The 20,322-nt window shown below is 42.4% G+C and overlaps 1 protein-coding gene across 1 annotated transcript in view; it reads left to right on the top strand.

Annotated features, from left to right (window-relative positions):
- Positions 1-20,322, top strand: part of PTPRS (protein tyrosine phosphatase receptor type S) — a 600,332-nt gene that overhangs the window by 465,238 nt on the left and 114,772 nt on the right. Inside the window, exon 20 of the mRNA XM_073652674.1 lies at positions 18,063-18,223. Within this exon, the coding sequence (XP_073508775.1) occupies positions 18,063-18,223 (161 nt within the window). The remainder of the gene's footprint in view (positions 1-18,062; positions 18,224-20,322) is intronic.

The following is a 20,322-nucleotide window of genomic DNA, read 5'->3' on the forward strand; positions in this document are numbered from 1 at the left end:
TAGAAAAAAATTTAAGCAAAAAAATGTGGTCATGATGCCCTGTTAAGGGGAGGCGGTCTGCTGCTGACACTGTTATAGGGGTAATGTCCCCTAATTTTGTTAATATCCCCCATCCTGGTATATATGGCCCCCTCATCCTGTTATAAGTGGCCCTCATCCCCATCCTGATATGCATGGCACCCCTCATCCCCATCCTGGTATGCATGGCCCCCTCATCTCTCTTCCTGGTATGTATTGCTCCCTTCATCCTGGTATGTATGACCATGGGAGTGGGTTGTAGTGAATAGTCATGGTCTTTAATAGCGGGTACACGTGACCGCCGGCCGCTGCAGGAGCTGCTCTGCGGGTACTGTGTGCGCGCTATTAAGGAGTCCCGGTGTGGGGAGCAGTGACTATTCCGGCACAGCATCTCACAGTGTGAGGGCGCAAGGCAGTGACACCATGCGCGGCTCACACCGTGAAATCCGTGTCGGCAGAAGAGCAGGACTCCGCAGTGGTGCAGAGAGGAGGTGAGTATAATTGTTTATTTTTTGTGTGCAGTGTGATGGGGATCAGGGGGTGCCAACCATACCAGAAAGAGGGAATGGGGGGGCCATACATACCAGGATGAGGGATGAAGGGTGCCATACATACCAGGAGCCGCGCTGCAAGTACAGTGTGAGCGCTATTAACCCCTTTACGACATTGGGATTTTCTGTTTTTTGCATTTTCGTTTTTTGCTCCCCTTGTTCCCAGAGCCATAGCGTTTTTATTTTTTGAGCAATATGGCCATGTGAGGGCTTTTTTTTTTGCGGGACGAGTTGTACTTTTAAACGCCATTTCTAATTTTACCATATCGTGTACTGGAAAACGGGGAAAAAAATTCCAAGTGCTGTGAAATTGCAAAAAAATTGAATTCTACAGTTGTTTTTTTTTCTTTCCACGATCACTGGATGCTAAAACTGACTTGCCATTATTATTCTCCAGGTCATTACGAGTTTGTAGACACCAAACATGTATAGGTTCTTTTTTATTTAAGTGGTGGAAAAAAATCCAAAGTTTGCTTAAAAAAAAATAAAAAATAGCGCCATTTTCTGAGACCCGTAGGGTCTCCATTTTTCGGGATCTGGGGCCGGGTGAGGGCTTATTTTTTGCGCACCGGGCTGACTTTTTTATTGATACTATTTTGGGGTAGATACGATGTTTTGTTCGCCCGTTATTGCATTTTATTGCAATGTTGCGTTGACCAAAAAAACGTAATTCTGGCGTTTGGAATTTTTTTCTCGTTACGCCGTTTACCGATTGGATTAATTATTTTTTTATATTGATAGATCGGGCGATTCTGAACTCTGCTGATACCAAATATGTGTATGCGGGGTTTCTTTTTTATTTTATTTTGAATGGGGCAAAAGGGGGGTGATTTAAACTTTTTATATTTTTTTTATATTTTTAAAAACATTTTTATTTTTTACACTTTTTGCTTGCTTCTATAGTCTCCATAGAAGACTAGAAGCAGCACTTGTCTGATCGCCTCTGCTACATGAGGTGAGGTGATGAGCAGATCCACCTCTATGTAGCAGAAATGGTCCTGTGCTATGAGCGCCAACCACTAGGTGGTACTCATACCCAGGGTTGTCATGCCCATCCATCAGTGACCCGCGATCACGTGACGGGGTCACTGATGGGCAGGGCTAAGGCCACGCTTCAGGCGCAGTGGTGTTAAATGCCGCTGTCAGAGATTGACAGCGGCATTTAACTAGTTAACAGTCGCAGGTGGATTGCGATTCCACCTGCGGCTGTTGCGGGCACATGTCAGCTGTAAGAATCAGCTGACATGTGCCCGGTTCAGTGCGGGCACAGCACAAGAGCAGAGCCCTCACTGAACCAGGGGTGATGGCCTGGGGTGTACTAATACGCCCCAGGCCAGAAAGGGGTTAAGGAAAATGAATATTCACTGCTACCCACGTCCATGGGCGTGGGGAGCAGTGAATATTCATTTTCTTTAGCAGAGGGCACATTGTAGGATGCAGCAGCGGGCTACTGCCTCCTGTGCCCTGCTCCTCCACCGCTGCAGCTCCCCCCACCACCCACAGCCACAGTGTGTATATATGTATGTGTATGTGTGTGTGTGTGTATATATATATATATATATATATATATATATATAATACTATAAGACGCCCCTCCCCCACTTTCCTCCAAAATTTTGGAGGAAAAAAGTGCGTCTTAGAGTCCAAAAAATACAGTAAATGGAAAGAGGGGGGCATATCTAAAGAATATATTGCTGTCTGCATGGAATGCTGGGCAAGCGTTCGAAGAACTAAAGCCAGTAATGAAGTGAGGCTTGCAAGGGAAACCAAGAGCAATAAAAAAGGATTTTGGGGGTATGTCAAAAGCAAAAGAAAAGTCAAAGATGCTATAGGACTTTTACAGGATGAAAAGGATGAATTGATCAAAAAATGCTGTTGAGAAGTGCGAAACTTTAAATTTCTACTTTGCATCTGTGATCTCTAAGAAAGCAATTGCAACATCAACTGATCTTCACGGTGCTATCGAAGGAATAATAGAATCCACACTATCTATGAACAGAGAGATGGTGAATTTAAGTGAATTTAAATCTCCTGGGCCAGATGAATTACATTCTAGTGTACTCAAAGAGATAGCAGAGGAAATTGCAGAACCAATAGCCAGAATCTTTGAAAAATCCTGGAGAACAGGAGAAGTCCCAGAAGATTAAAGAAGGGCAAACGCTCTCCCTATCTTCAAAAAAGGAAAGAAGATGGAGCCAGGAAATTACAGGCCAGTGAGCCTTACCCTTCTATACCAGCAAAGATCTTTGACCAAATTATTAAACAACATGTACAGGTGTATCTCACTAAATTAAATTAACTTTTTGATGATATTCTATTTCAGTTTTTCAATACAAATTATTGTATTGAATTACTCTATTATGTAGAGTCATTACAAACAGAGTGATCTATTTCAAGTGTTTATTTCTGTTAATGTTGATGATTATGGCTTACAGCCAATGAAAACACAAAAGTCATTATCTCAGTAAATTAGAATACTTTATAACAGCTTGAAAAATGTTTTTAAAATTCGAAATGTTGTCCTACCGAAATGTATGTTCAGTAAATGCACTCAATACTTGGTCAGGGCTCCTTTTGCATCAATTACTGCATCTATGCGGCGTGGCATGGAGGCGATCAGCCTGTGGCACTGCTGAGGTGTTATGGAAGCCCAGGTGGCTTTGATAGCAGCCTTCAGCTGGTCTGCATTGTTGGGTCTGGTGTCTCTCATCTTCCTCTTGACAATACCCCATAGATTCTCTATGGTTAAGGTTAGGCGAGTTTGCTGGCCAATCAAGCACAGTGATACTGTTGTTTTTAAACCAGGTATTGGTACTTTTGGCAGTGTGGACAGGTGCCAAGTCCTGCTGGAGAATGAAATTTCCATCTCCAAAAAGCTTGTTGGCAGAGTGAAGCATGAAGTGCTCTAAAATTTCCTGGTAGACGGCTGCGCTGACTTTGGTCTTGATAAAACACAGTGCACCTACACCAGCAGATGACATGGCTCCCCAAACCATCACTGATTGTGGAAACTTCACACTAGATCTCAAGCAGCTTGGATTGTGTGCCTCTCCACTCTTCCTCCAGACTCTGCGATCTTGATTTCCAAATGAAAATTGAAACTCTGGCACCTTGTGAAGTGTGTCAATGACTGCCTTCTGGACATCTGTCAAGTCAGCAGTCTTCCCCATGATTGTGGAGCCTACTGAAACAGACTAAGGGACCTTTTTAAACGCTTAGGAAGCCTTTGCAGGTGTTTTTCGTTAATTATTTTAATTTACTGTGATAATGACTTTTGTGTTTTCATTGGCTGTAAGCCATAATCATCAACATTAACAGAAATAAACACTTGAAATAGATCACTCTGTTTGTAATGACTCTATATAATAGGAGTTTCACTTTTTGTATTGAAAAGCTGAAATTAACTTTTTGATGATATTCTAATAGCATTGCTCCTCTTGTTCCTCCTTGCACAAAGGAGGAGGTAGCGGTCCTGCTGCTGGATTTTTGCCCTCCTACGGCCCACTCCACATCTCCTGGTGTTCTGGCCTGCCTCCTGGTATCTGCTCCATGCTCTGGACACTGTGCTGACAGACACAGCTACCCTTCTTTCCCCAGTTCACATTGATGTGCCAGCCTGGATGAGCTGCACTACCTGAGCAACTTCTGTGGGTTTCACTGAAGACACCGCCTCATGCTACTGTACTTCCGGGGTTGAGAGCAATGACAAAATGCAAAAGTGACCAAAACAGCCAAAAAGGATGAGAACAGAGAAATGGTTTGTGGTCACCACCTGCTGAACTACTCCTACTCCGATAATTGCCTATAATTTCTACCGGTTGTCTGTTGCATTTACACAACAGCAGGAGAGATTGATTTACATTAAGGCTATGTGCCCACGATGCAGAAATGCTCAGGATTTTTTCCTGAGCGTTTCTGCATCTCCCTGGCAGAAAAAAACGCATGCGGATTGTACATGCGTTTTTCCTGCCAGGGGCAAGCGGATGTGAAGCGTTCTTCATATGCATTTCCGCATGCGTGTTGACAAGGGCTTTCCAAGCGATTTTAGCATCACTTGGAAAGTGCTTATCAACTTGGTCACACTATATAAATCCATGCAAACGGCATGGATTTATATAGTGTGACCCGAGAGAATGTCAAAAAATAAAAAAATAAATATATACTTACCCTCTGATGGCCCCCGGTGTCTTGTTTCCCTCCGTCCTGGCTGCCGGCAGCGGTACACTGCACTGAAGGACCTGCCGACGTCAGCATCGCAGGACCCGTCAGCGCAGGTCCTTCAGTCCATCGCAAACTATCGGCATGAGAGGAGGAGCGCAGCCGGGGCCGCCAGAAGGCAAGTATATTTTTTATTTTATTCTTTTTTTTTATTTACAGTTTTCTATGGTACCCGGGTCCGGAGGAGAGTCCTCTCCTCTAGACCTGGGTACCATCCTCACATTAGAACGCATGGAATGCGCATCTACATATACAGTGATGCGTAATCCATGCGATCTAATGCAAGTCAATGGCGGCGAAAACGCAGCACTTCCGCAAAATAATTGGTAGTGCCGCGTTTTTTTCCGCAATGATAATCCGCAGTGGAAATTTCATGCATCATGCATGAAATGATCTCGATGGTCCAGATGGATGGAGTGGAGGATGGCTGGTTGATGGACACCCCATGCAAACACGGCTACGGCGCTAACAAGGAGGAGGTGGAGTAATGTTTTGGGTTGGAATCATGGAGAGAGAGATTGTCGGCCCTTTTAGGATCCCTGAAGGGGTAAAGATGAACTCCATAATGTATGTTGAGTTTCTCAAACAGCACTTCCTTCCATGGTTCAAGAAGAAGAACCGTGCATTCCGCAGCAAGATCATTTTCATGCATGATAATGCCCCGTCTCATGCTGCACATAACACATCTGCATCTCTGGCTGCTATGGGCATAAAAGGGGACAAACTTATGGTGTGGCACCCATGCTCCCCTGACCTCAACCCCATTGAGAACCTCTGGAGCATCATCAAAAGGAGTGTCTATGATGGCGGGAGGCAGTTCACATCTAAGAAACAGCTCTGGGAGGGTATTCTGTCCTCATGCAATACAATTAAAGCAGAAACCATCCAAAACCTGACAAATTCAATGGACGAGAGAGTTCAGAAGCTCCTATCGAACAAGGGGTCCTATGTGCAAATGTAACATCACCTAGAATAAAGTTTTGAGTTGAAAACTGTTTGATTTCAGTTTGTAATAACCTGCTAATGCTTATAATTTCAAAAATGACCATTTTTTTTGTTCTTTACTAAAATGAAAAGGTTGAAAACTCTGATGTGCATAATAATTTGGAACATGCATTTTGAGTGCAGTTTGAGTTTTTAATTTTTTAAAAAATATACTGTTATCATAGGCAGTTTGTACAAAAACCTTTCAATTGTACTCTAATAGTTATTTGACTGGAAAATTACAATGACTGCAATTCATATAGGTAATTTGGGAAAATCTGAGAAAATATTATTTGCATAATAATTTGGAACACCGTGTATTGTAAACCAATGTAATGCTGAATATTAGTATAGAGGGAGGAAACATCCAATGTTAAAAAGATAAATGAATTGTCCCATGGAATATCATGAAGGATATGAATTAAATGTGCAGAGTCTTTAAGATGACTGGGTAAGCTCTTAACATTCTTCAACCACATGTGATCAAGGTAGAGTGAAAGATTGCTTATTAGAGCACCTATACCAAATATGATTGGTCTTCCTGGTGGGTTGGTCAATATATGTAAAAAGAAAAATACAGGGAGCGCACCATGAGAAGAACTGGTGTGCCAGAAAATAAAGCTGTAAGATCTGATGGCAAGGCTAACCTGATGAGGTTGTGCAGCCCTGCACAACCCCTGTGTTAAGTGTAGGTATCTGGAGACCAGCACAGCATCCAGCTACTCTTCCTGCTCAGCGTCGCGTGACCACAGGGAGGACGTCGCCAGAAGTCACATGTGAAGGTACTTGCACCACAGCGATTAAGACTAACCCACAGCTGCTCCACCGCATACCCTCAAGGAGGGAAACATACAAGGCAGATAAATATGAACCGCGGCAAAGGAGCCCTAAGGTAGGAAAGTCATATTAAAGAAAGGACCTTTATTTTAGTAGCAATATGCTCCACTTTAGTAGCATATTGCTACTTAAATAAAGGTCCGTTCTTGAATATCAGTTTCCTACCTTAGCTCTCCTTTGCCGCGGTTCATATTTATCTGCCTGGTGGGTTGGTCAATCTCTTATGCACTTTGGGTAGTTCGTGCATAAAGGGCATGGTTGGTTCACTCACAGTGAAAAATGTCATTTCATTTTTGTTTTAGATTCGCTACTCAAAAGCTTTGGTGATGAGGAGGGTATATTTTTAATGCAAGAATGGGATCCATGGTTGTAATCCAATAGTTTATGGGGTTGGAAAGAATATTGTGCTCTTCATTAATATAGTCATCCCTTTTCTGGTTGACCATTCCACCCTCCTTTTCAGCTGATCAAATTACTATATCTGAATTATTTTGTAATGGTTTTAGGGCAATTTTTTCTTTTTTCTTTAGGTTGTTTTGACTAGAGGGGAGTTAGAATTTTTTTATTTTATTGAATTCTTCAAGCACCAAGTCAAGGAAGGTGTTCAAAAAGTGACCTCAGCTTTCAAGGGGATAAAAGTTTGATTTTGGACAAACATCAATGTGTAGTCCTGTATGACTAGTTTTTATATTGAGGGGATTAACCTTATTCATTATGAAGTGTCTTTTGAGGGTTCAATTATGTATGAATCTGTGGAGGTCCTGGAGTGAGGAAAATTCATCAATGGTATTTGTGGGATGAAACGAGAGTCCTTTAGATAGCACAACAGACTCAGTTTCTGAGAGTTGATAGGAGGATAAGTTAAATATATTACTAGGGATAGAATGAGGTATTGCTTTTTGGGGGGATTTAATGAGGTTTTTCCTTTTTTTTTTTCGAAATTTTTTCCTCCTCTTGTACCCATCTGCAATTTTTTCGCTTTGTGGATTTTGGGATGAAGCAGTTTATTTGAGAGGTAGTGTTAGCAAAGCAGGAAGGAGTTGGAGTACCTGATGTTCATTGCACAGGAGGAAGAAATGGGACTGATCCTTTTTTCCCTTCTTTCATGTTATTTAGAACAATCTTGGTTTCAGTCTGTGTAGGATCAATGTTGCTAGAAGGGTTCTGCAGTTCTAAAAAGGTTGGTAGAAATCAGTAGGGGTTTCGTGAATGGAAAAGTCTAGTTCATTCTCACTTAGTTTATGTAGAGTAGAGATGTGTGTTTGAGGCACGGGGTGAGAATTCAGTGAAATTGGAGTGAGGCTAATTGCCCACGATTTAGAAATGCTCCGGATTTTTCCTGAGCGTTTATGCATCTCCCTGGCAGAAAAAAACGCATGCGGATTTTACATGCATTCTTCCTGCCAGGGACAAGCGTAAGTGAACCGTTTTAACTAGTGATGAGCGAGCACTAAAATGCTCGGGTGCTCGAAGCTCGGGTCGAGCACATTGGAATACTCGGGTGCTCGACCCGAGCAACGAGCCCAATGTAAGTCTATGGGAAACTCGAGCATTTTTCTGGTGGTCCCCCCCGGCGGTCTGCAGAAGGTCAAAAATTGCCCAAATCGATGGGAACGGTGCTCAATTAAACGTCAGGCAGGCAGAATATATAGGCAGACAAGCAGGCAGGGTATATAGGAGGGTGCATGAAAAACATAGCAGGGCACTTGGAACACACTAGTGCCCTCCGATTTTCATGCACCCGTCTCTTTAAAAAAGCCGGCCGGCAATTCATCAGCGGCATACACCGGTACCCGACAATTTAGAACAGAAAGAATAGAGCATCACACATAGATTAGATAGATAGAAACATGTCAGTCACATATATAATAAGTACAGTGACCGTGTTGTGTACTGTACTTGTCATTTAGTGTTAAAATAAAGGATCTATTAAAAAAAAAAGTGTTTGTCTCTTTAAAAAAGCCGGCCGGCAATTCATCAGCAGCATACACTGGTACCAGACAATTTAGAACAGAAAGAATAGAGCATCACACATAGATTAGATAGATAGAAACATGTCAGTTATATATATAAGTACAGTGATAGTGTTGATTACTGTACTTGTCATTTAGTGTTAAAATAAAGGATTTATTAAAAAAAGTGTGGGGTTCCCCATAATTTTAGTCTCTAGCGGAGGTTAAGCAGACGGCTGGGGCAGATGTTTGAAGCCTGGGAAGGGGGTAATACCCACGGACCTTCCCAGGCTACTAATATCAGCCCCCAGTTGAATACCTAGCCTTTACTAGCAATTAAAATGGGGGACCCAAAAAAAAATGACGTGGGGTCCCCCTATTTTAATAGCTAGCAAAAGCAAGGCAGACGGCTGGGGGCTGATATTAATAGCGCAGGAAGGGTGCCATGAATATTGGCCCCCTCTCAGGCTAGAAACACCAGCCGTCAGCCACCCCAGAAATGGCGCATCCATAGGATGCGCCAATTCTGGCACTTAGCCTCGCTCTTCCCCACTGCCCTGTAGCGGTGGCAGTGGGGTAATAGGGCTGGGGTTGATGTCAGCTTATAATGCCAGCTGACATCAAGCCCAGGTTAGTAATGGAGAGGCGTCTATAAGACACTCCCATTACTAACCCCATAGTCAAAGTTAAAAAACCCCACAAACACCCAGAATAAAGTGCTTTAATTGAAATAAACACAATTCTTTAATGTTCTAAATTAAACCATACTTACCATCACGCCCATTCCAGCTGAAGCCAACGATCTCCTGCAATAAAAATAAAATAATAAACCAACCTCATCCTTACCTTTCCTTGGTTCCCAGGACGGCTCCAGCTCTGCTACATTCACATGACGGGCTGGATCGCAGCCGAAAGCTGCCATCCAGCTTGCCATGCCGCAGACACTGAGAAGCGCAGGCATGCTTGCGCTCCTCAGTGTCTGGCTGTGACGGCATCCAGATGAGCCGAGTTCATGTCCAATGAACTCAGCTCACCTCATGCACGTCACTAACAGCGTGGGAAAATTCTCTTGCCGTGAGCGCAGGAGAATTATCTCACGCTCTCCGCAAGCGCAGGAGAATTTTCCCCCTGTCAAGAGGCTCGTACAGAGGGCTCTAGGTTGCATCCTGCTGCCCGCTGGTGGTCTCCACGCTAAAACCTCCTGGCCCTTCTTCCGGATACGGGCCAGGAGATCGCGAGGCTGCCAGCCGAACTTCCGGTGATCGCCGGAGCGACCGAAGACTGCCTTGCGCAGGCGCCCTGGAGCGACACCGCTGCTTCCTGGGTGCACTATGATGACGCGCTGGAGCGCACGCGATCCGAAAGTTGGTGTGCGTTCCATGGTGGAGCGCATGCAGAACTCGGAAGTGTGCCCCTTTGGCGTGCGTTCCACGGTGGAGTGCACGCCGAATGCTGGGTGGCATACAGGGCAGCAGAGGGAAGACACCCCTGCAAGGAAACCTCAGTGGCTGTCATGGAGGGTGGGCCTTACATCACCTTGATCAAGTAAGACCCTTTAAAAGGGTACCCTTGTGCACATACTGCCTGATACAATGGAGTCCAACCCTGTAAAAGGTTAGAAGCCCCATCTGAGTCCCTGGGTAGTGTAAGTATTGTTCTACCTCAATAATCCCTCAGATCCACTAAAAACTGATAGAATTGGGTATTACAACCCATGGCAAAAATTATGGAATCACCGGGCTCGGAGGATGTTCATTCAGTTGTTTAATGTTGTTGAAAAAAAGCAGATCACAGACATGGCACAAAACTAAACTCATTTCAAATGGCAACTTTAGGGCTTTAAGAAACACTAAAAGAAATCAATATTAAAAATGTGGTACTCAGTAAGGGTAATTTTTTTCATACCAAGCAGAGGGAAAAAATTATGGACTCACTCAATTCTGAGGAAAAAATTATGGAATCACCCTGTAAATTTTCATTTCCAAAACTAACACCTGCATCAAATTAGATCTGCTAGTTAGTCTGCATCTAAAAAGGAGTGATCACACCTTGGAGAGCTGTTGCACCAAGTGGACTGAAATGAATCATGGCTCCAACACGAGAGATGTTAATTGAAACAAAGGAGAAGATTATCAAACTCTTAAAAGAAGGTAAATCATCACGCATCAGCTGTGTCTAAAATCTGAACCAAATAGAAATAACATGGGAAGGTTGTTAAAGGCAAACATACTGGTAGACCAAGGAAGACATCAAAGCGTCAAGACCGGAAACTTAAAGCAATATGTCTCCAAAACAGGAAATGCACAACAAAACAAATGAGGAACGAATGGGAGGAAACTGGAGTCAATGTCTGTGACCGAACTGTAAAAAACCTAAAGGAAATGGGATTTACATACAGAAAATCTAAACGTAAGCCATCATTAACACCTAAACAGAAAAAGCAAGGTTACAATGGGCTAAGGAAAAGCATTCGTGGACTGTGGATGACTGGATGAAAGTCCTATTCAGTGATGAATCGCGAATCTGCATTGGGCAAGGTGATGATGCTGGAACTTTTGTTTGGTGCCGTTCCAATGAGATTTATAAAGATGACTGCATGAAGAGAACATGCAAATTTCCACAGTTATTGATGATATGGGGCTGCATGTCAGGTAAAGGCAGTGGGGTGATGGCTGTCATTACATCTTCAATAAATGCCCAAGTATACTTTGATATTTTGGACAGCTATCTTATCCCATCAATTGAAAGGATATTTGGGGTCAATGTCATGGCCTGCAAATAGTCTGGATCTCAATCCAATTGAAAATCTTTGGTGGAAGTTGAAGAAAATGGTCCATGGCAAGGCTTCAACCTGCAAAGCTGATCTGGCAACAGCAATCAGAGAAAGTTGGAGCCAGATTGATGAAGAGTACTGTTTGTCACTCATTAAGTCCATGCATCAGAGGCTGCAAGCTGTTATTAAAGCCAGAGGTGGTGCAACAACATACTAGTGATGTATTGGAGTGTTCTTTTGTGTGTGTTTTTCATGATTCCATAATTTTTTCCTCAGAATTGAGTGATTCCATATTTTTTTTCCCTCTGCTTGGTCTGAAAAAAAATTGCCCTTACTGAGTACCACATTTTTAATCTTGATTTCTTTTACTGTTTCTTAAAGCCCTAAAGTTGCCATTTGAAATGAGTTTAGTTTTGTGCCATGTCTGTGATCTGCTTTTTTTCAACAACATTAAACAACTGAATGAACATCCTCCGAGCCCGGTGATTCCATAATTTTTGCCAGGGGTTGGAAATAAATATTCCCATGTCTCCCTTAAAATAGGATAGAGGAACCCAGAGATCCGGATCCTCCTCTAAAAAATCACGAAGATGCATATAATGTGATTCTAAACTACAGGATTCCTATAAAAAACAATTTTGTAAGGAAAGCATCACTAAAGTTCTTAAGGAGGAGAAGGCATCATTTCTAACAGACATGCGGTCTATAATCCGGGAGGAAGTTAGAAATACGATTTCTGAACTCATACCCGCACAGACATCCCAGATACCCCAGACTGTAGAGTCCTCCTCCCGCCAAAAAAGACCTAGGTGGGAAATGGAGTAATCAATTGAGGAAGGGGAATATCTGGATTCCTCCTTGGAACAGAGTCAGGAAGGAGAGGAAGAAACGCTCTCCCAAATACCTTCGGAAGAAAGAAAAAAATATATGTTTTCAATTGAACATATAGATGATCTATTAAAGTCCGTGAGGAGCACTATGAATTTAGAAGACACTCATGTACTCATTTCTAAGCAGGATGAGATGTTTTCAGGCCTTAAAAGACAAAGAAAATAGAGTCTTTCCAGTTAATGAGAACATTAAAGCTATGATTCTCGAGGAATGGGAAGATGCAGAGAAAAAACTCACGATTCCGAGAGAATTTAGGGCCCGGCTTCCATTCAAACCTGAGGATATCAAGCTATGGGAGGAAGTTCCCAAAGTGGATATTCCTATTGAAAAAGTTGCAAGAAAAATGTCTATTCCTTTCGAGGACACTTCCTGTCTAAAGGACGCAATGGACAGGAAAGCAGAGACTATGCTGAAAAGATGCTGGGAAACATCAGCTGCGGTTATAAAAACCAATATAGCGGCTACATCTGTAGCTAGGTCTGTGTCTATGGATAGACGAGCTGTCAGATCACATAGTCTCTAATACCCCTAGAGAAATAATATCAGAATCCCTGTCACTATTAAAAATAGCGACAGTTTTTGGCTGACGCTTCAGCTAAATCTGTTGGATTCGCATCCTGAAGTAGTGTCCTATTAATTCGGCAAGGCACGCAATTTGGCTCAAAACTTGGACTGGGGATAGCCACTCAAAAAATAAGCTTTGTTCTAACCCCTTTTCTAGTTCCCAGGTTTTCGGTCCAGTCCTTGATGAGATTCTGGAAAGGGTGACGGATAAAAAGAAAGGGTTTCCCGAAGAAAAAACAAAGAGATATCAGCCCTTTCGTAAATCCCACCCCGGTCCCCTAAACGAGACTATAGGGGTAAAGGTAAAAGGGGGAAGAGATAGAGCAGCCCAGTTTTTCTCTGGCCCTCCGAGTAGACCTTGACTCTATGGGGGAGGAGGGAGGCTTCCCTTTTTGGGGGAAAAATGGCAGGCCATAACAAAAAAACAATGGCTGCTGCGCACAATAAAAGAGTGGTACAAAATAGAATTTTCCCATCCTCCCCCACAACATTTTCAGATTACCCACTCTCTCTCTCTCCCTCGGCCTCTCAAGCCCTTTGGCTCGATGTAATAACCCTGCAGTCTATAGGGGCAGCGGAACAAATACCTCCCTTGGAAATAGGATTAGGCCACTATTCCTCCCTCGTCTCGATCTTGAAACAGTCGTGCAAAAGATGTACGGTAATAAATCTAAAGCCCCTAAATCATTCAGTGCAGTACAGAAGATTCAAGATGGAGACAATCAGGTCCAGCATCCCTCTAATACAAGAAGATTTGGTAATGTGCACCCTAGATCTCCGGGATGCATATAATCACGTTCCTATCCATCCGACCCATCATCAATATTTGAGATTTGCCCTAAAGCGAGGAGACAGAGACACTTCCAGTTTACTTGTCTTCCTTTCGGTCTGTCATCGGCTCCCAGAATTTTTACAAAGCTAATAACGGAGGTTGCAGCCTTCCTCAGAAAACAGATATGGTATTATATATAATTATAATACCATATCTGAACGATATATTGTTAGTGGCTGAATCAGAGCCCGCTCTTCTCCAACAACAAATAAAGACAATCGAAACCCTACAAACCTTAGGATGGGAAATCAATTGGGAAAAATCAAGTCTCCAGCCAAGCACCGAAAAGTTGTTCTTAGGAGTACTTCTAAACTCTCATCTCCAGAATTCTTCCCTGCCTCTAACGAAACAGCAGGAAATCGGTATCAAAATCCGAAATTTCCAGAAAAAGACTTTCACGGCGGTCAGACTCGCCATGCGAATTCTAGGTCTAATGACCTCATGTATTCCCAGTGTAAGATGGGCCCAGGCCCACACGAGACCCCTGCAACGATCAGTCCTATCTACCTGGAACAAACAATCTTCAGGTCTAAACAAAAAGATGAAATTGACACCAGAAACAAAACTTTCTCTTTCTTGGTGGACAAGACCCTCAAGTCTAAGAAAGGTGGTAGAATGGATCCTCCTTCCTATGGTGCGGATCTCCACAGATGCCAGTCAAAGAGGCTGGGGGTGAATATAGAGGGCAGATACTTCCAGGGCTCATGGCCTCCCGACCTACAAAAAAGATCTTCAAACTTCAAAGAACTAAGGGTCTGGGAAGTTCTTCAACAAGGCCAAGATCTAGTCAGAGGAAATCACACAAATTTTTTTTCGGATAACAGGATGACTATCACCTTTCTTCGTCGACAGGGAGGCCCCAAAGGAATACAGTTGCAGATGCTAGCAACACAAATCTTCCAGTGGGCCAAAGTGAATGTTCTTTCAGTGTTAGCAATTCACCTCAAAGGATCCGAGAACACAATATCGGACTACCTCAGCAGAGAGAAAGTCTGGTCCTCCGAGTGGGAGCTGAACCCAGATGTCTTCAAGCAAATAATCCAGAAATGGGGCTTGCCCTCCATAGATTTGTTTGCTACCAAAAAGAACAGGAAACTCTGGCGATTCTTTTCCATCAACCCGGGCGACAACCCTTAAGGGGTAGACGCGCTCTCTCACCCCTGGGGAAGAGATCTTGTATATGCCTTCCCTCCAATGCCCCTAATCTCGAGAGTATTGAGGAAGATAAGACAGGAGCAGACAACTTTGATTCTAGTAGCGCCTTATTGGCCCAAGAAGAGCTGGTTTCCGTTGTTACAACAAATGTTGATGGATCACCCATTTATTCTTCCACGCCGGGTAGACCTTCTATCTTAGGGTCCCTTGTTTATCAAGATGTCCATCTTCTCCAGTTAACAGTGTGGATCCTGAAAGGCGCATCCTAGCTTCCAAAGGCTTATCGGATCTTGTAATCTCGACTTTGCAAAGCAGCAGAAAACTGATAACATCAACCATATACTCCTGGGTGTGGAAGCAATTTTGCTTATTTACAGCAGATTCAGGCATGGGCTTAGATAAGCCAGACATCCCTAAAATTCTAGACTTTCTCCAACAAGGATTTGATAAAGGCCTTAGGCCGAACACATTAAAAGTGCCTATTTCTTCCCTGAGTTCTTTCCTAGACTATCCCTTAGGAGACCACCCATGGGTATCGAGATTTACCAGAGCAATCTCTCACCTAAAACCTACGCTTAGAAATCTTGTACCGTCATGGGACCTAAACCTAGTGTTAGGAGCCTTATGTAAATCTGTATTTGAGCCTATGGAGCAGTCAGGGATGGATCTACTCTCCATGAAAACAGTTTTTCTGGTAGCAGTCACCACGGCAAAACGGGTAGGGGAGATCCAAGCACTCTCGATTCTAGATCCTTACCTGAAAGTACTAGACGACAGGTTGGTTCTCAGATTGGATCCCTCTTTCCTTCCTAAAGTGGTATCCAAGGCAAACTTGAACCAGGAAATAATCCTACCATCCTTTTGCCAATCTCCAAAAAACTGCAAAGAAAAATCGTTTCATACTCTGGACCTCAGGAGATCAGTCATTTACTGTATGGAAGCGACAGCTCCCTGGAGACTGGACTCAAATCTGTTCCTCCAATATTCAGGAGCAAACAAAGGCAAGAAAGCCTCTAAACCAACCTTAGCAAGATGGATAACCAAAACTATCACTCTTGCATATGAGTCAGAGAAAAAGGATCCCCCAATTTCCGTTAGAGCTCACTCCACTAGAGCAGTTTCTACCTCTTGGGCAGAGAAGGCAGGAGCATCGGTAGAACAAATCTGCCAGGCAGCAACTTGGTCTAATATTTCTACCTTTAGCAAACATTATAAATTAGATGTTCTGTCCAGCCAAAAGCTAGCTTATGGTCCTAAGGTTCTGCAAGCAGTAGTCCCACCCTAATGACCATTTTGATTTGGTATTTCTCCTGTCGTGCTGTCATTATGGACGAACTGGTAAAATAGGAATTATTCCTACCGTTAATTACGTTTCCAGCAGTCCATCATGACAGCACCGTTATATTCCCTCCCCTACTCTTTATGCTAATGTGAATGTAACATTGGTGAATTTATTAAAATAGAGTTGCATCCATTCTGGTGTGGTGATTAGTACAAACACTGAGGGTGAGGTGGGGGCGGGGGGCTTTTAACCTCTCATGTGTTTCCTGTCCCTGGAAGGTCAGAGGAACTACCTCCTGTCGTGCTGTCATGATGGACTCCTAGAAACGTAATTAACGGTAGGAATAATTCCTATTTTCACATGTGATTTCGCATGTGGGTTATCAAGCGCTTTCCAATCGATTTTAGCATCACTTGGAAAGTGCTTGACAACTTGGTCACACTATATAAATTCATGCAACCGGCATGGATTTTATATAGTGTGACCAACTTAGTTAAAAAAAAAAACAAACATATACTCACCTTCTGATGGCCCCCTGTCTCCTTTTCCGATGCGTCCGGTCTCCCTGGTGTCTTGCGATTGTGTAAAAGGACCTGTCATGACGTCATTTAGTCCGCAGCATAAAATTTCCGCAGCATGTGCACAGCATATGCAGAATTATCATTGGGGAACATTGCAGACCTACCTAGCGTTTTTTAAGCGTTTCTGCATCGTAATTGCCGCTGCGAAAACTGTTAAAAAACGCATAGTGGGCACACAGCCTAAGGGATGGATGTGTGATTTCATCAGGGATACGTGTAGGCAGAAGGTCGGATGGAAGTTGGGAGGAGGTGATACCAGAATCATGGACCAATATATTATGTTCAGCATGTAATTGTTGTATTTTTTCTTTTATCTCCTGAAGATACAGTACAGACCAAAAGTTTGGACACACCTTCTCATTTAAAGATTTTTCTGTATTTTCATGACTGAAAATTGTACATTCACACTGAAGGCATCAAAACTATGAATTAACACATGTGGAATTATATACTTAACAAAAAAGTGTGAAACAACTGAAAATATGTCTTATAGTGTAGGTTCTTCAAAGTAGCCACCTTTTGCTTTGATGACTGCTTTGCACACTACTTCTTCTGTAACAGGCTCAAAGAAGGCAAGTGAGCTTTTAGTGCGGCAGGGAAGGGGATCCAGGCACTGAGAAGATAGGGCTGAGATGTCCTGATGATGTCCTGATGGATGTGGTTGATTTTTTTTCTAGGAAATAAGTTGTCAGATCCTCACTGCTGAGGTTGGTGATGGGGGCCTGTGCTTTAGAGCTCAGGAGGGAGTTTAAGGTTTTAAAAAGTTGTTTTGGATTGTTGGATACAATTCATAATGCAATACAACTGACCAAGAAGTAGCATGTTTGTATGAATTTCTTATGCACCTTACCTGCCTCCTGCCCTGTCCAACTGCCGTTGTATAACTGCTTATTAAAAGCACTTTAAGCTATTGCACTTAAAGTCTGTTGCACGCGTGACCCAGCATGCGTGCTATCCCGAACCACAGCTTGGGATAGCTGTGAGTCTATTTCTCTGGATGATGCTGTTTTTGAAGTAATCCATGGTTGTAGTCCAAAAAAGATATATCTCCTTGGGTGCTTGTGCTCCCTGTAACTGCAGGTGCAGTCGCCTCTTAGGTGGGTTCCAATCTTATACGGTTGGGTTGGTTCCAGTCTGTTATGCAACCTCCACTTGCTGTAATCCGTCTTAGTGCCTTCTGTTACAGGTGGATTACACTTGGCAGCAGGCAGCGGACAGCAAGTCAGACAAAATGGAGACATCTAGTCAGTTTCAATAGATTTTTTCTGAAGGATTGCCATGGCTTAATTAACACATTACCTATCAAAAAAGATAGTCTGAGTCTGAAGGTAGTGTATTTGGTTTAAAAAAAAAACATCTGCCCCAGTATGTTAAAGAATTAGAAAAATACACCTTTTTGAAAATAGATATTTTTTTTCCCTCAGAAAATGTTTGCTGCAAGCCCATATTCTGAACCCATTTACATAGAGGATCCAGATCCCCAGCCAATTATTGATGGTGAAGAAGGTCTGATATGGGTTATTGGACCAGTCTTAGCTGTTGTTTTTATCATCTGTATTGTCATCGCTATTCTTCTCTACAAAAAGTAAGTTCCATAAATGCTTTCAATATTAAAAATAATATGAGCAATATTAATAATTGTGTATTAAAATACAATTTCAAATAATTACTATTGCTCCTACTTAAATCTTTCTTTTCTTGCATCCATAAAAGGGTTGTCCTAGCTCTACCTTATTAATGATTAGGCAATCAGGCTGTAAATTCAATGGGTTTTCTGTAGTGTTGAGCGAGCGTGCGCATTTAACCCTTTAATCGAGCACGCTCAGGTGTTTGCCGAGTATTTTCGGCGTGCTCGGCGTCTATGTTTGAGCTGCCGCGGCTGCATGTGTCACGGCTCTTAGACAGCTGCGACACATGCAGGGATTGCCTAACAAACAGTTTTCTGCTTTTTATTTAAATTTACGAATAGGAACCCATCCAGATAAAAGCCGTTCTTAGGGTATGTGTTGATGTAGATTCCAAAAAGCAGCAATGCAAGACCTCCACAAAAATCAACATATTTCACAGCAATGTTATGGTGACATTGCTGTGCAAATGTTAATTTTTTGTCACATCTTTTAACCGCTTCAGGGTTGGGAAACCTTGAAGTGGGTGAAAGAAGTAACATTTTCATTCTGCGGGCAGCTTCAGTTGGAAGCCGCTTTCTCTTTACACTTTTAAACATAGAGCAAAGACTCCAGCAGAGATGCCTGTGAAGATGCTTCAGGAAAATGACTGCCAGCGTATTCCAGAAGTGTTTTCACCTTGGAAAACACTTTGGTTCCACAGGCATCTTAGACATGGTGTGGGAACAGAAAATAAAGAAAAAGGTGGAAACCTCCTTAAGTTAACAATCAAAGAAAAACACATAATTAAGTCACTAACCACCCAATAGGAACATAATTACTTCCTTATCCAACTTCTACTATGCATAAAATAATGGAACTGTAATTGTACTGCCTTCAAATATAAGGAAAAATAATTAAAGTAATAGAAAATGTAAGTGTATGTTCAAACAGAGTTTTTTGGGACTGGTCTGCTTAAAAAAAATAACTGCAAAATGACTTTAAAAATGCTTGAAAGACTCTTCCTATTCATTTCTATTTTGAAACCATCTTGCTGTTCATATAGTCAGTCTTTTTTTTGCTTCAGGTTTTAAAAAACACCGGGTTGAAAAAAAAAAAGAAAGTGCATGTCTGTTCTTTGAAACGGTTCTTGATATAACCCAAAACCAGGAGTGGAACAATCAGAGGAAAAGTATAATAGAAACACATCACCACTTCTGTATTTATCACCCACTCCTGGTTTTGGCTTACAAATACTGATAGAAAATACTGACCAAATACTGAACGTGGCCTAAAATAGATGTATTGCCTGCAAAATTGTGTGATCATAGTTTTTTAAAACCATGTGCATGTGGACATGACAGAAAGGCCATATGTGTCCACCATAATGTGATCACACACCCTAATTGCAAGTTGTGTTCTTGGTCCAGTACAGAAAGTATTGCCACCACTAGTTCTTCCCTAACTCCTTATGTGACGGAATAGCTTCAGATAAAAAGGGAGTTGACGCATCACTTGATGTGACAAATGCAATGGACCTACTGCCTTAGTTTTATTTATTCTGCAGAAACCTAAGCTGACAGCACATGCTCATTTTAACCCCTTAGTGACAGAGCCAATTATTACCTTAATGACCATTATTCTGACCAGTGTCACTTTGAGTTATGCAAATTGTCTCTTCAGAGAGAAAGGACAAGTTGAACTCTAGCGCCACCTATTGGAAGTAGCGATCCTAAAAGTCAATGTCGACCCTTTAACGAGCCTTGCCGCATGACTTGCGATAAAAGCCAAACCAGAATCTCAATTTGCAGACACGGTGTTTCGGGGTATTGCCCCTTGTCAGTGCAAAGTGTGAGATCTGGGTTGGCTGGGTGAGTTAATAACTCTGGAATGTTTCTACGTATCCCAGTGATTCTGAGAGTGTTTTTTTGTGACACATTGTACTTGGTGGTAAGTTTAGGTCGATATGTTTTTTATGAAAATATCTAAAATTAGACAAAAATGTAGAAAAATTTGCAAGTTTCAAACTTAGAATGTTTACATACTTAATTATTTATATACACGACCGCAAAAATCTGAA

The sequence above is a fragment of the Phyllobates terribilis genome, unplaced genomic scaffold (genome assembly GCF_046119375.1).
Source record: "Phyllobates terribilis strain yellow unplaced genomic scaffold, ASM4611937v1 Scaffold_1__5_contigs__length_1240528914, whole genome shotgun sequence".
Taxonomy (NCBI): Eukaryota; Metazoa; Chordata; class Amphibia; order Anura; family Dendrobatidae; genus Phyllobates; species Phyllobates terribilis.